This window comes from Acartia tonsa, chromosome 6 (assembly GCF_053477335.1).
Source record: "Acartia tonsa isolate MP-2025a chromosome 6, ASM5347733v1, whole genome shotgun sequence".
Lineage (NCBI taxonomy): Eukaryota > Metazoa > Arthropoda > Copepoda > Calanoida > Acartiidae > Acartia > Acartia tonsa.
The window spans coordinates 17,954,132-17,969,931 of NC_137265.1; the positions used below are offsets into that span (position 1 = coordinate 17,954,132).

The 15,800-nt window shown below is 30.6% G+C and overlaps 1 protein-coding gene across 2 annotated transcripts in view; it reads left to right on the plus strand.

Annotated features, from left to right (window-relative positions):
• LOC145322011 (uncharacterized) overlaps positions 1-15,800 on the plus strand; it is a 30,005-nt gene that overhangs the window by 640 nt on the left and 13,565 nt on the right. For both annotated transcript variants that reach the window (XR_013880484.1, XM_080163741.1), the window contains exons 2-9: positions 1,788-1,843; positions 4,012-4,097; positions 4,672-4,724; positions 5,096-5,144; positions 5,825-5,872; positions 6,467-6,583; positions 14,847-14,918; positions 15,563-15,605. Coding sequence is in view for 1 of the 2 variants with exons in the window: in XM_080163741.1 (XP_080019867.1) it covers positions 1,788-1,843; positions 4,012-4,097; positions 4,672-4,724; positions 5,096-5,144; positions 5,825-5,872; positions 6,467-6,583; positions 14,847-14,918; positions 15,563-15,605 (524 nt within the window). In the remaining variant the exon portion in view is untranslated. The remainder of the gene's footprint in view (positions 1-1,787; positions 1,844-4,011; positions 4,098-4,671; positions 4,725-5,095; positions 5,145-5,824; positions 5,873-6,466; positions 6,584-14,846; positions 14,919-15,562; positions 15,606-15,800) is intronic.

The window sequence follows — 15,800 nt, forward strand, 5'->3', positions numbered from 1 at the left end:
AACAGGGATATGACAATACAAGTAATTTTTTATTTGGTTTTAGATTTCTTTATTTTTTATTGCCCTACACTTTCTGGTAAATATTTAGGGTTATTTATATAAGGATATGTAAACAGAAGGAACAAAGAGAAAAATAGAAATCTTAACAATGTATTCTAATTGTTTTAATGTTTATCTTAAGTTAGGTAGGTTTAACATATCAACTATCAACCTATGTACTTTGTATATTGTATATCCTTATACTAAAGTAACAGGATGTTTGTCTGTCTGTCTGTGTGTACCGAAGGATCTCGCTAACCGCTGAACCGATCGGGTTCTCCTTAACAGGGTAGCTTCTCATAAGTCCCGGGAAGGTTTATAACTATTTTGGGGGAGGGTACCACCACCCTCCCAAGAGAAATGACAAAAAAATCAAAAAAAAATTTAATTTAGGGGAGACTTCAACGTCAAGTAAGGTGGTATCGTACATAAAAAATTAACTTTAACAAACAACAACATTTAAAGTGCCACTAGAGGCCTCTAGGGGCGTAGCCGCTAGTTCCTATTAAAGTGGAAGTGATTTTTAAATGAGTAGCATCTCTAGAAATATCCACTTTCCTTTAAGACTGACAAAGAAATGATGCTTAAAATATTATTAAAATTCATTTAAATTTATGTCCCTTTTTTAACAACAGAGTATATAAAATAGTCCATTGGTCTATTTTATTTTCTAGATAATGGTTTTATTGTTTCCAATCTTATAAACAATTGTCTTTCTTAGGAAAATTTCAATATTTTGTGCGCTAAAAATCAATGTTTTAATTAAAGTGTCAATATTGAAATACAATTTTAATCAGAAAGAGTTTTTCTTTCATGCATAACCTATTTAATAAAAATATCTCAATTTGTAACAAAGATTGGTTGTTATTAACTGACAATCCTTATAATAAAGTAATAGGATGTGTGTTTGTCTGCTTGTTTGTTTGTACCAAAGGATCTCGCTAACCACTGAACTGATCGGGTTCTCCTAACTATCTATAATCCCAAGAGAAATCACAAAAGTAGATAGTTGATCACAACATAGAAAGGTTACGTATTATTAAAAAAACATTTAAAGTGCCACTAGAGGCCTATAGGGGCGTAGCCATTAGTACTGAAATAAAGAACAAGTTTTTATTCAGATGATCTATCCCTGTCTGCAATTGAATCATTTCACTTTTATAGAGTGTGAAAGTTTTCGCCTATAACCAGTAAATGTAAATAACTAATGTCTTTGATTGATTTATAGATGTAATTACCTAGTTTATAGATGTAATTAACTAGTAGAACAAAGCCTAATAAAATATTGAGAAATTCTTTTATGTCCTTGTGTGAAAGTAAATAAAATAGTTAATCATAGACACTGAACAATTTAACAGACATATATGTAGGCATTGGTGTCCTTAGAGTTTTCCCAGAAGGGTGCGCGAAGTGCGCAAAAATTTAAGGGGGGGCGTGAAGTGTAGGGGATTTATCCAAACCCCCTGATTTTGCCAGGGTGTATGTAGAATCGTATTTCTCTACCAAAACCATGAAAACCCCATAGTTTTTAGCATTGTGGATAACCACCAAACCCTCTGAAACTCCATCTTATCTATCTTGACTTGATGTAACCCACAAAATGTGTTGTTAGTTTTAAAAATTAAATTTGAGGGCAAATGGAAATTTGGAATATGCAAAATTCAAATAGAAAATGAAAACCTAAAAGTTTCAAATATACAGTCCAACACTATTGAGTAAATCCAAATATTTATACTTTTACTTTTTAGGATGGTCTGCTATTCTGTTCTTTCTGTTAAAACAAAGTTATGGAAAACCCGCAGGGGTAAGTTATTTTCGCCTTAATCTTTCCCGCAGAACTTGGCAGTCACACACAAACATCAACCTGTTTCAATACTCAAAGATTGGAAAGAAGTTTTGACATTCGGTCGAATTTTATAGTTATTACATGACGTTTTACCTGATGCTTACAGGTGAAAAATGCGTGGCTGTTTTTTCTGTTTAATATTATTATAATGACAATAAGGTTACACACAAAGTTTTATAAATATCCTCAAAAGATTTCATATTATTATGAAGAGTCTAACATTTCAAAATTTTGAGTAAAGCTACTCAATACGGATGAAAGGACACGCCCTGATCTAGAAAAAAAAATTCGCATTTAAAAAGATTGATGTTCCAAAAGAGGGATGGTCCAAAAAATATCACACCCAGTATTGTATGTAAAGTAAAAGTTTGGGTCAAATAAGATTTACTAATTTAACAAGGATGACAACAACATTAAAATCTGAAAAAAAAACAGAAGGTCGGACGACACAGTCCACTCGAAGCGACAGTAAGAGAAAAAAAAATTTCCCAGACATAAGGCGAACTGTTTCTAAAATGTCCCAATGAACATATAAATTTAGTATAAAAGACTTGAAATCTTAAAACGAGGCCTTTCTGAGAAAATTAGATTTGAAAATTTCAAGTTCAATTTTCACCCCCTAGGAGTTACCGAATAATCATGACAAGAAAAGCAAAGATTATTTATTTAAAAATTTTGAACAACTTTGCTTTTATGAAGTCTTTCATAAAACCTCTCTATATATGATTTATTTAAGGCTGAATTTCCGTGACCTTAGCAAAGCAATTGATAAAAATGGCCATTAATTAACTCCCTTCAGAAGTGGTTTTATGAAGAACTTTATTAAAGCAAACTTATTCAAAATTTTAAATAAATAATCTTTGCTTTTCTTGTCATGATTATTCGGTAACTCCTAGGGGGTGAAAATTGAACTTGAAATTTTCAAATCTAATTTTCTCAAAAAGGCCTCATTTTAAGATTTTCGTTTTTCCACTAAATTTATATGTTCTTTGGGACATTTTAGAAACAGTTGGCCTTATGTCTGGGAAATTTTTTTTCTCTTACTGTCGCTTCGAGTGGACTGTGACGAACGAATTATTGAGTAACTAAACTTTAAATAATTATAAGAAATTGAATATTATTTAAAAATTTTAACAAAAATAGTTTTAGAGTGCATTTTATGCTTAATCATATTCTTTATCGTAATAGGATTAACCATTTTAAAATCAAGGTAATAAGATTAATTATCTATGTAAACATTATATACCAAGATGATCAATAAAATTAAACCTTACGAGAATACCTTGTTGCTGCGCTTTAAAGATTGTACCTAAATGTTACAGAAATCTTTAGAAATCAACGTTTAGATCTGTTATGAACGGACCATAAATGTAGAAAAGCTTCGAGCTTAGCGCCCTTCGGTTTTAAGAATCCTATTATGTTCTAATTATTCTAAACTTTCTCTCTGGTCAAAAGAGGGTGTACTCGATCAACTATAGATGCTTAAAATCAGGGCTCGGCAGCCGTGTGTCAGCAGCGACTAAGCCTCAAATCTATATCCGTTTGGATGCATTGAAAAGAGAGATTGTTATATTTGAGTCAGGTTTTGACTTCAAGAAGATTTTTAAAATGGTAAACGGTTGATTTTCCTGATGCTTATAGTCTTCTGGCACGCGGCTGTCGAGTCCTGCTTAAATTACTTTATAACATAAAATGCATCTATAATTTCAAAGCTTAACACATTTGATAAAAATCCTTATTCTAAAGTAACAGGATGTTTGTTTGTGTGTCTGTACCGAAGGATCTCGCTAACCGCTGAACCGATCGGGTTCTCTCTAACAGGGTAGATTCTCATGAGTCCCGGGAAGGTTTATAACTATTTTGGGGGAGGGTACCTCCACCCTCTCAAGAGAAATGACAAAAAATCGACTTCAACGTAAAATAAAGAGGTATCGTACGTAAAGAATTATCGTAGAGACTTTAACAAACAAAAACATTTAAAGTGCCACTAGAGACCTCTAGGGGCGTAGCCGCTAGTGAAGAATAAAGACATACATGATTTAATCATCATATGTACTTACTTTATTGCCAAACTGGCACATTTGTTGATTACGCTTTATTGCAATTGTAATCCTTATTTTGTTTAGAATGCTACTATCTTTATTGAAGCTCTAAATGGACCTAATGCCGCCGCCTCAAGCCTAGAGGAAGAAAATGGAAATAAATTTAGAAGGTATATTTCTAAATATTTTAAAGAATAAAGTAGAACGTTGCTTGAATGGATATAGAATACGTGGATTTTATGACCGGGGAAACTCTGTCGTAAATTTAGGTTGCTACAATGGTCCTCAGTCCGTCAACCCATAAATTTTACCAACCATTGGACTAAAGTATTCTATTAAGACACCCACCATAGAACACCATTCTAAAAACAACACATCAAGGCTGAATTGTCTGAAAGAAGGTCTCATATGTATTTAATCTTTTAGAATTTTCATGATTAAAATGCAAAAATGGCAAAATTCATATTATTAAATTTTCACTTTTTTGTGCAATCCAGATTGTAATCGCAAATTTAAATTTGTTGCAAGTCACCATTCTTTATATAGAATATCAGAATGTCTGTTAGTCTTTTATGTTAAGCCATTACGGTTTTTAAATTCAGTGAAGCTTCTTATAGGAACAGGGAAATTATTTCTTTTGGGAGGGGTATCTCCACATTTACAACTTAACTAAAGTTTAAAGTAGAAGGTCGACTTTCAAACTCATTCCCTTAAGTATAAACAATTATAAAATCTTTTTTTTAGTAATTTGAATGAAATTATAAATGAAGTAACAACTACAACTGAACCATCACTTGAGGAAATGTTTTTTAAATAATTATTAAAAAAGTAATAGGATCTTATATGTCTGTCTGTCAGCCTGTCTGTGCCGAAGAATCTCTGTAACCGCTGAAATGGTTTTCCTTTAGAGTGTAGCTTTTAATAGGTCCTGGAAATGTTTAAACTGTTTTGGGTGAGGGTACCGCCACCCTCCCTAGAGAAGTCGCCAGTGTAGGCAGTTTCTATAATTTAAACGACACATGAATTAAATTCATAGTTAAAGACCGTTTCATTTATGTTGCAACAATGCAGTTTCCTAGACTCAAACAATTACATCTATGTATTTCTACATGTAAAAAGCCAAAAAAAAAGCTTTGCTTTCAACAAATAAAAAAAACATTTCAATCATAGACGATAAAGCAAAAATATGTGGAAGAACAATTTGGAGGGAAAAAAGAGTAAGTATTTTTCGGTTTTTCACACAGCACAATGTTCATGACGCATTGAGACATGGGCAGCCAGGCTGCCTATTATTTCTAGTGAATCTAGCTGTGATGGTTATGATTTTGCAGCAGATTATAAAATAATCGCTGGCTGGCTGTTTAAACAAAAAGGTGAAATATGTTCTACGATAATTTAATAAAGAAATGATAATTTAAAGAATTATTATGCATTATTTGGTTAAAATATTTCTTTAGGAAATAGTGCATTTATTGACATTAAGATAACATATTACATATTATATTTTATTGTTTATAATCCAGGGCTATATTCAATATATATGAAGAATACTATAGAAAATTAAGAATTTAATAGTTCCTTGATTACTTACGTCTTTTCGTGTATTTCAATGTTTCATTGCTTCTAAAAGTTTAATGTTTATTTTTTTAACTAATAAAACTTTAGAAAACTACATGTACAAAATAAGTACTATACACAACCGGACTCAGAATTAGCTTATTTTCTGTATTTAAATAGATGAGTGATAAAATTTAATCATAATTTTCCTTTTCATTTGAGAAATTCTAACTATTTATATTAACTTATGTTTATTGTGAGAATTATTAATGTGAAGATTGTGTTGAAAGTAAAGAAAATTAATGATTTCCAAGATTTTATGGATTTTTTTTTATTTTAGACCTATTGCCATGAATGAAAGTAAATTCAGCTTTGCATTTGACTTCAGGTAACTAAAACATTAAATACAAATATTTTAAGTACAAAAATATGTAAAGTAGGTATACACGCAAATACGAGAGAATCTTAAGGGATAAGACAATTGATGCATATTCTCAGTTACGATGAACAAAAGTTATTGATTGATATTATAAATATTAATAGTTTGAACTAACCAAACAAGATTTATTATAGTACCCAAAGTTTCGAGCTATTGTGATCACTCCAATTTTCCCTCCTTCCGTGCAAATTCATGACAAAAAAATTTATATTAAATTGTACACCTTTAGTTTAGACAACCTGAGCAGCTTATACCAATAACAAGATAAATTCTGAAAAAATCAAGAAACCTATACGTGTTTTCAGCTGTCGTTGGGGGGCAACACATCGTAAAATTGACGACCTCTCCATTTGCCCCCCAAATATTATTTTAGATTTTTTTCGCTTGTTGGTTATACCTTATACCTGAACCTGAGCAATTTTTTATAATACTTTGTGGACCAGTATAAGCGACAGTCCAATATCACGTATCTTACAAATCATAGACTTCAAGACAAAGATCATTAGACTTGATATTTTAAATAATTAACTAATTTTCTTTTAGATCTCCACTGAAGAAATATTACAATTACAAAATCCCAATAAATGAAGATCCCCGTATGCCAACTGAAGCAGATTTTTTCAACATTCCACAAAATGATTATCTTCAAGAAATTTACAGGTAATATGAACTTATTGCATCGTATTATAGACAGCTTTCTGAGGATAGAAAAACGATAAATATAAAATTTATTCCATGGCCCGGATAACAAAACTGGCATTAATATTATGATTGTCTATAATGCGATACCATACATGATTTTAGTATGACTAATAATCATTTCTGATCCAGCGGATGCAGAAAAAAAATAGTTGTAGAGATAAAATTTGGAGTGAAAAATTAACGTCCACGATATGAGAAGTTTGGGATTAAGGGGTGTTTATCCCCATCAAACTTCAAAACCTCTCATTTTACCTCACTAAAAATTAGAAAATATTCCCTACAAACCTTTGAAACTCCTCGTTTTACTCCCATGAAAAAAGCTTGGACTCCATCCATAATCTGAAATGTATATTTTCACTGAATCATGTCAGTGATATGTTTATGCAGATACTATATCGCAATAAACTATAGAATTGGTTTCAAACTGATCAGGTATCTTAAGAGATAGAACTTTGGACGATAGATCAATGTACATTCGCAACGATGATAAACAAAATTGTAGATAGAAATTAGTTATTGAAAAGTGTTGACACTTATAATTTATACAATTAAATAAACATTTCATAAAAGTACCCGGAAATTTCAGAAAACTTTAGAGCCAAAGTGTTTATAAAATTTTAGTTGACTTTCTTCAATACTTTTCATCAAATCACACATATTTCTATAAGGACAGAGCTTGTAAAACAAAAGCGAATTTTACTAGAACATTTTGTGCGTGTATAAATGAGGAAAATTAATAGGTAGAAATAAGAGAGTGTTAAAATCTTAATTAACCATAGCTGATAAAAAGTTGGGCACATAAAAAAACGTTAATTACTACGCATAGCTTGTCAATAACTTATTTGTAAGGATAGTACTCATTTATTGGTTCGTTTTGAGTTTTAAACAGGGATCTAAAGGGATAAGCCTAAGGTCGATAAATTGATGTACCTTCCCTATGATGATATACACATTTACCACTTCTGTAGATTACAATTAGTGCTGGAAAAGTTGATAAAACTAAATAAACCAACCAATCACTATTCCACAATGATGTCATTACAAAATTAAAATTGCATATAAGTTGTTGGGAGTTGAATGTAATCGAGAATCTTAAGAGATAAGACAATTTTGATTAACAAAATTATCCAACAACTTGGATACTGCTAGTTTTCACCGTTAAAGATTTAATAAAAGAACCCAAGTTTTCTTAAGTCTTTTAAACTTTTTTTAACAGTACAATTTATATCCTTTACTAAAAATATTTTTTAATCTTTCAGTCAAAATAGCTTATCTAAAAAATATATCCTTAAAACTATTTTTTTTTTAAATTTCTAACATGAGCCAACTGTCTGGCACCGCTCAATTAATCGTCGTCGCGTAGATGCATTAAGTTACTAATAATAAACAAGGATGACAACTTCCATAAAAGAGAAGCTCTGAAATGGCAGGACAAACAAACATTAACACCTTTTAGAGTGTCATAACTGAATAAGCAGAATATTAATGCACAAGTCTAAACAAAATTTTATTTTTTAAATATATGATACTGTTTAAGGACAAACTTACAATTTTAGTACGAGATTATAGAGATGCTTCGCTAATAACATTGTACCCTGTGGAATCAATATTCCAAAGATCAGATAAATTAGGATATAACGATATCAAATGTCCTTGAAGATTCGGATTTATCAAGCTAACGTAGAAAATTATTTGTGTTATAAAAAAGTCAATCTAGTAAAGTCAATCGTTGGCAGAAGTATTGAGTCAAAACCTTTTGTAAAAGTACCAGCGTGACTGTCTGTCTGTGTGTATCAAAAAACTATTTTTCTTTTTAAAAATTTAATTTGACACTGTAGTTATCATTTTTTAAAGCTTTTCATTTGTACAAAATATCCCGTAGTCATAGAGGAGCTACACCAAATACTAAAGTACACCTCCGTGATTAATTAAGTAAATAACAATTATAGATATTTTCATTGTTCTTTTCCTTATATTTTTATCTGTCCAGTAGGGATAAGACAATTGACGATAAATAGATTTACATTTCCATTGATTATAAAGAATTACCCCTTCTGTAGATTAAAATTATTGGTTGAACCGTTTGGACAAACCAATAAAAATTGCATAAAAGTACCCAAATTTTTTAAACCAATGAATAATAAAACGTGATTATGAAACTTTGTGTACTAGTGTAATTAACATTGTCCCCTTCCTACCTGAAAGGAAATTTATATATAAGTCAGTTCTTTCATCCAGTAGGAGAAGAGGAGATCGGGTAAAGGAGGTAGTTGGAGGATAATTTTAGCCAGCTACAAGTTTCACTCCATTAGAGTACCTGAAAGTCTGGTGAAACATCCACGTAATTATTTATCGGTGGTGGTCATTATATATACCCAGTACAGTTACACCCTACACAACAAAAGTGACCAACCCTTTGGTTGCACTACTCTTTACTGACATTCGATTAAAGATATTTCAAATTTTAAAAGAACAGTATACCATGTTCAGAATAAAATGTAAAATTGTACTTACAATTAAAATATATAAAACATTAATAAATGATTCTCAAAAATAATATTGTTGTGTACTTAAAGTATTTGATAATAAGATTTAATGCCTGTTTATGTCATTGTATTTTGGAGGCTTATGTATGTGTCTGTCCATATGTCCTATTAGTTTTAGAGTAAAAATGGACGCCCCGATATAGTTATAGATAGATAGCTATAGATTATAGATAATTTTGATCGTTCTTGGCAATTATTATAAAAGTAATCATGGTTTAGAGTTTATTAAATATTATTTATTTAGACTATTATATCAAATAAAAAATTGCATAGAATGGTTATGGGGTAAATTAATACATTGTAAATTTGCGAATTGACTAATCCTTCTATCTATGGGTAACAATAGATCCTTCATAATAGTAACCGTAATTGTCGCCATAACAATCTCTAAACACACACTAACCCCCTCCCACCCCGTTCCACAAAAAAAACTTATAAGCTTGTTTTAAGGCAAATTTATATCATTTGCTTCACATCCTAAACTTATTCAGTTATTGTTTATTTTAAGGACTATTGAATTCACCCCTAGCTTCTAGTTAGGGGAACTTTATTTGCGGGAACCTACCTAATCTAAATAAAGAATCGCAAAAAAATGTTTTAGAAAAATTTAAAATTTTAGGAGGAGGGGAGTTAAACTGAACCTTAGAACATTATTTAAAGGATAATGCAAAAAAAGGCGTACTTAAATTTTAATAGTCATCTTGCTTAGTTGCAATAAAAATAAATAAACGGTATTTTGTTTGTAACTATAATCATTAAAACAGTAATTGCTTAATTACATTTTTAATTGAGTTGTAATTATGCTATCTTCTAATTAGTTCAACATCTAAGATGGTTATTCGTTATAAGCCAAGCACTTTGTGTGTGAATTATTTTTGAGCGTAGATATTAGTACCCAAATTTTGCAACATCGATATATTTTTTATTTGCTCATTTTTTTGGACTCTTATATTTAATTTTGATTGGTTGGTTCCAAACTTGGAGTGTCTAAACTTTTTAAACAAAAATTTTAATCTACAATTGGAGTACATTTGTTTATTATCATTGTTGATAATTATCAACTATCAATCATTGTCTTATCCCTTTTGATCCCTGATACTGGATAGTTTGTTACTTTCGGAGACTAAATTTATGTAGCTTTTAATCAATGAATTCTTAAATAAATTAAAGTAAACTAATAATAAAATTGATCATCTATTTTAAATTAACGTTTGCAATAACAAATAACAATTGCTTAAGTAGTATAATAACTTAGATAACAAATATTGGCGTTACTTAGTGGTTAAAAAGGCACATTTTCGTTACACTTGGAAGATTTTCGGTGAGAAATAAAACAAGAAGTATATTGTCAACATAAACAAGGATGACAAAATCTATTGGTAGCCAAAAACAAAAATACCATAGTAGGACAAACAGACAGATGTTCATTGTTCATATCAATAAAAAAATGACGTTGTACAATACTAATGACCATTGATAGGCCTGTATACATTGTAATTGACCAATTGTACATTTTATACTGGCCTATCATTGGTCACTTGTATTGTATGACGTCCTTTTTTATTGGACACTATACGCTGTTTCATATATATGTATTTTGTAGTATGACTGACGGACATACGGACAGAAGTAATTTGTATACTGGATGCTCTTTAAAAAGGTTATATTTACAAAGAAAATCAGTATTTCATCTTTATTAGCAGCCAAAATAAATACGTTTACTTTAAACTCGGACTAACAGACTAAAGGACTTACTGACAGACAGGAGGACAGTAAAAATGAAATATAGAGTACCTTCACTAATAAAAATAGCAAAGCATATAAGCAAAAATTGTCAACAAAGCATTTGAATGGACAGTCAATCATGAGGATTCATCAAATATATAAATGATGTCTATCTCACAAAGAATCTTATCTATTTAATGGCCTTAGGAATAAATATGTACTAGAAAGCCATAACATACAACTTAAACGTTAGGATATTATTTACTGCCAAATGTTTCATACGGATATTTGCAATTGCAGAGTGGATCCTCAAAAATTTAAATGGCAAAATAAAATTTCGAGGAAAATGATTATATTTTATAGCTAATATTAAAACAAGAATGAAAACATCCAAAAGTAGCGAAGCAAAAATAATTATGGATGGACAAACGGAAAAAGTGAGGTATAGAGCAGATGTTTAGTTGTAGTAATTCTTTAAAATAAGCTAGGAAGAATATGTGATGTAAAATGATAGAAAATCACGAAAACTGTGTAAACAGATAATTATACATATATGTCTTTTGTAGCATTGTCGACAGTCTGACGGACCAAGTAAGTTCTTTATAGATGCTCTTTGGTTAGAGATATAATCACAGAAAAAAATCTATTTCCCCCAGAGCGTTACGGACAGACTGACGAACGGAGGAATGGCCAGACGAAGTAGATTATAGAGTAGCATCGCTACTAGCAAAGGTTAAGGTAAATAATATATGTCATAAATCAAATTAAAATGTTAAATCTATTATGTCACGCCTTAAAGATCATACCTAATTGTTTAAGGATTATTTGAAGGTTTTAAATCAAAAGCAATGCTTTTGGAAAAAGGGGAAATTAAAAGATTGTAAAAGTGTTTCCGATCGTCCTTAGATAAAAAATTTTTATTTAAATTTAAGAGAAAAATTAAATATCAAATGATTTAGTGCTAAAAAGCTTAAAATGAACATTTTCATGGACGTAATGGGACTCTAGTATTGCAGATAGAACATTTAGAGTATACGTAATAACGGAAAGACTAAAAGACTTAGACAGGCGACCAGACAGAAGGACAAACGAACAAATCCTAAATTCAGAAAAGCCTCACATTTTAAAACAATTAACTGCCATCAAAATCTAAATTAATCAAGGTCTACTTCTCTTGTATGAAATATATAACATTGACAAATTAATTTCTATTTTAGTAGCGAAACTACTCTATATTTCAATTTATCTTTACGTCCGTCAGTTCGTAACACTATGCGGGATATGGGTATATCTGCTATTAAAGATAGACAGTTGAAAATTTTCAGTTAATTTACCTATGACATATTTGCTCTCTTTTCTGTGTTATGACAACTGAACATATGATTTATAAATAACTTTGTTCGTTTGGCCATTCCAGTATTTCTTTGTTCTTTGATATTTATGGATGTTGTCACGTTATAAAATAATTATTAATGTAAAACAAATATTAGAAACCAAAATTATTATTTGGATGACATGATATTGTGTCAGAAGAGAACATTCAAACGCAATAAGTTTTGTTTTCTAATTTATTTATTCAAAAATTGGATTTCTGTCATTGATAAATGCAAAAAATAACATAAACATTTGATTTATAGTCCATTGTCTTACTGCTAAATTAAAATTATTTAATTATTCAAAATTATGTGGGGAAGTTTTGGGAAAGGAATTTTTAAGACTGAGATTTAAACGTCATGTCTGAATGAACCCTCTAAATAAAATGTTTATGCATCTGTTTGATTGTTTTTGGATCATGTCAGAATTGTGTACCCAGACTTGTGTACCCAGACTAGATACACCATCCTAAATCTCTGTGTATTCCTGACATGATCCTATAGTTGTGTACCCAAACATAACTAGATACACCATCCTAAATTTCTGTGTATTCCTGACCTGAACCTAAAATTGTGTAACCAGACATAACTAGATACACCATCCTTGGTCTCTGTGTATTCCTGACCTGATCCTATAATTGTGTACCCAGACATAACTAGATACAACATCCTAAATCTCTGCGTATTCCTGACCTAATCCTATAGTTGTGTAACCAGACATAACTAGATACACCATCCTAAATCTTTGTGTATTCCTTACCTAATCCTATATTTGTGTAACCAGACATAACTAGAAACACCATCCTAAATCTTTGTGTATTCCTTACCTAATCCTATATTTGTGTAACCAGACATAACTAGATACACCATCCTAAATCTCTGTGTATACCTGACCTAATCCTATAGTTGTGTACCCAGACATAACTAGATACACCATCCTAAATCTCTGTGTATTCCTGACCTAATCCTATAGTTGTGTTATAAGACATAACTTAATACACCATCCTAAATCTCTGTGTATTCCTGACCTGATCCTATAGTTGTGTAACGAGGCATAACTAGATACACCATCCTAAATCTCTGTGTATTCCTGACCTAATCCTATAGTTGTGTTATAAGACATAACTTGATACACCATCCTAAATCTCTGTGTATTCCTGACCTGATCCTATAGTTGTGTAACGAGGCATAACTAGATACAACATCCTAAAGCTCTGCTGCATGGAGTGACGGACTAACGCACAATAATTTCCCTTAGAATTCAACTGGACTGCTCTGAATTATTCACTAAGAGAATAAATAGAGACCAAGATTATACGCAAATTTAAAATATTTAAGGACTACAATTCTCCATCTAAAAGTCAAATTAATATTTGGTACTAAAAATCTTTTGTTTTAGTTGTTTAATGGTTTAGTAAACAATCTTAATAATATTGATCGTAAAATTAGAAAACCAAATATGTACAAAATAGTTACTTCTTGCAAAATCAGACCTTTAAATGATTTATTTAAAATTTACATATTTAACTCTCAGATTAATTGTGGAACAAATAATTTCACAAAACTTATCTACTGAAGTATTAAAATCTATGATTTATATTGTTCATATTTACGTAGAGGGGCGGTTTGAGGTGTCACTTGCATTTCATGGGATTTTACTGATGCATAAATTTTACTTTCATTATATTCATATTTCCATTTAAAAATTTTCCCATAATATTTTTTTTTGCATAATAACTTCACCAAAGGTCACAAATACACTTGCGTGTTGGGGGGGGGGGGGGGGGGTGTTTACACCTCCCTGGAGAAAAAAAGGTAGTTCTATCCATTACCCCCATAAATTATTTTAGTTTTGGGGTATATGGCATCTCGTTATTTTCTTATAATACATTGTTCAATATGTTTTAACCAAAAAGAATGCATTTGATTATTTTTATTGTGTTCTTATTGTAATCCATAAAAAATATCTGACTGATTTGAAATTTTTGCTAATATTGTACCCAATCCTCCTAGTCTTGGCTATTTATGACTAGAAATATAAATTAACGAGTTGCATTTATTACCAGCATAACAACATAATTACAAAGGATGTGAAATTCTTAATTACAAGGCATGTTCTAATCCAGGGACGTGCTGATTAATTTGCGATAGCGTAATTAAACTTTTTTTGATTAATGGGACTTCACTTTCTTTTACTCATTAGTAGCGGCTTAGGTCAGGAGAGTGGTGTTTTATTTTCAGTTTTAGATTTAAACAAGGATGATAACATCCATAAAAGAGAAGCCTAACAAATCATAAAGTTTTGCAAACATGATATTTATACCATGTAAAAATTTGTGTCTAAAAGAAAAACATAAACATCGTCATAAAAAAGAACTTACAGACTTTCTGTAACTGCTTATAAAGTTGCCATGCTTTCTAAATTGTATCTAACTGTTACATAAATCGTTAAACCAAGACTGAAATCAATAGGACAATTCTTACATGCTTATTAACTTTAATAAAGACTGACCTTAAATGAAGAAAAGCCTTGTTTAAAAACTAAAGAAAACAAAAAACTAATTTTCTATTTTTAAGGATCGATGCTGGTAAGGAGGAGGCACCAGTCTATTTTGATACCAAACAACAAGATCCACATTTATCAGACAAGTAAGTATTATTAGTAGCAAAGCTACTCTATAATCGAGGTTTGTCTGTTCGTTCGTCAAACATTGTAAGAATTATTTTGTGCACCTGCAACTTATATTTTATCTTTTTATACTTATAAAAGTGACAGAATGTGTGTCTGTTTGTGTATATGACATTTCAGAAAATTACTCTCTAATCTGTTTTTTTACAGCTTAAGTGTTTATTTTAAGTATGACATGTTTTTAATTTGAAACAATTTTTAGACTCTATAAAACTTTTATCATATCGCACGTGTTATATAAATACACTTTTGAAAAAAGATGTATTTTTTATGCTAATTTTAAGTTATGGTTAAATGTGATCCATTGAGGTAGTATCCCTTAGGGATAGGGCCTTATACAGTAAGATTCACCCGAAGGGCTGAATTTAGAGGGTGAGGGGTTTGTTGGTTTCTTTATGGATATGAGTAAAAGACCCAAACATTTGATTTTTTGTAATTCATAGAGGATTATCAAAATTACAGCCAAAAGTGATATTTTTTAACTAGCTCGGCCAAAGCCTATTGAACCTTGCGGGAGCCTAACCAATGCTTTGGAAGAGTCTTAACCGTCCCTTTTTAAATTTAAAATATGTTTTAATTTTATCTTAAATTTTCTTTTGTTTAGAAATCGGTTAAAATTGTTGATGGACAAGGCCTTTACATATCCAAGGATAGTTACCATGCATAACATGTTGCCAGTTTTTTCAGGGATCTTTAGGGATAAGGCGATGGACGTTAAATTAATGTATGTTCCCAATCCAATGATGATAGACAAAATTACACCTTCTGATGATGAAAATTAATATTGAATCTTTTCTAAAGGTGTTCCGCAGCAAAAAAAACCATTACTTTAAAAATGTATT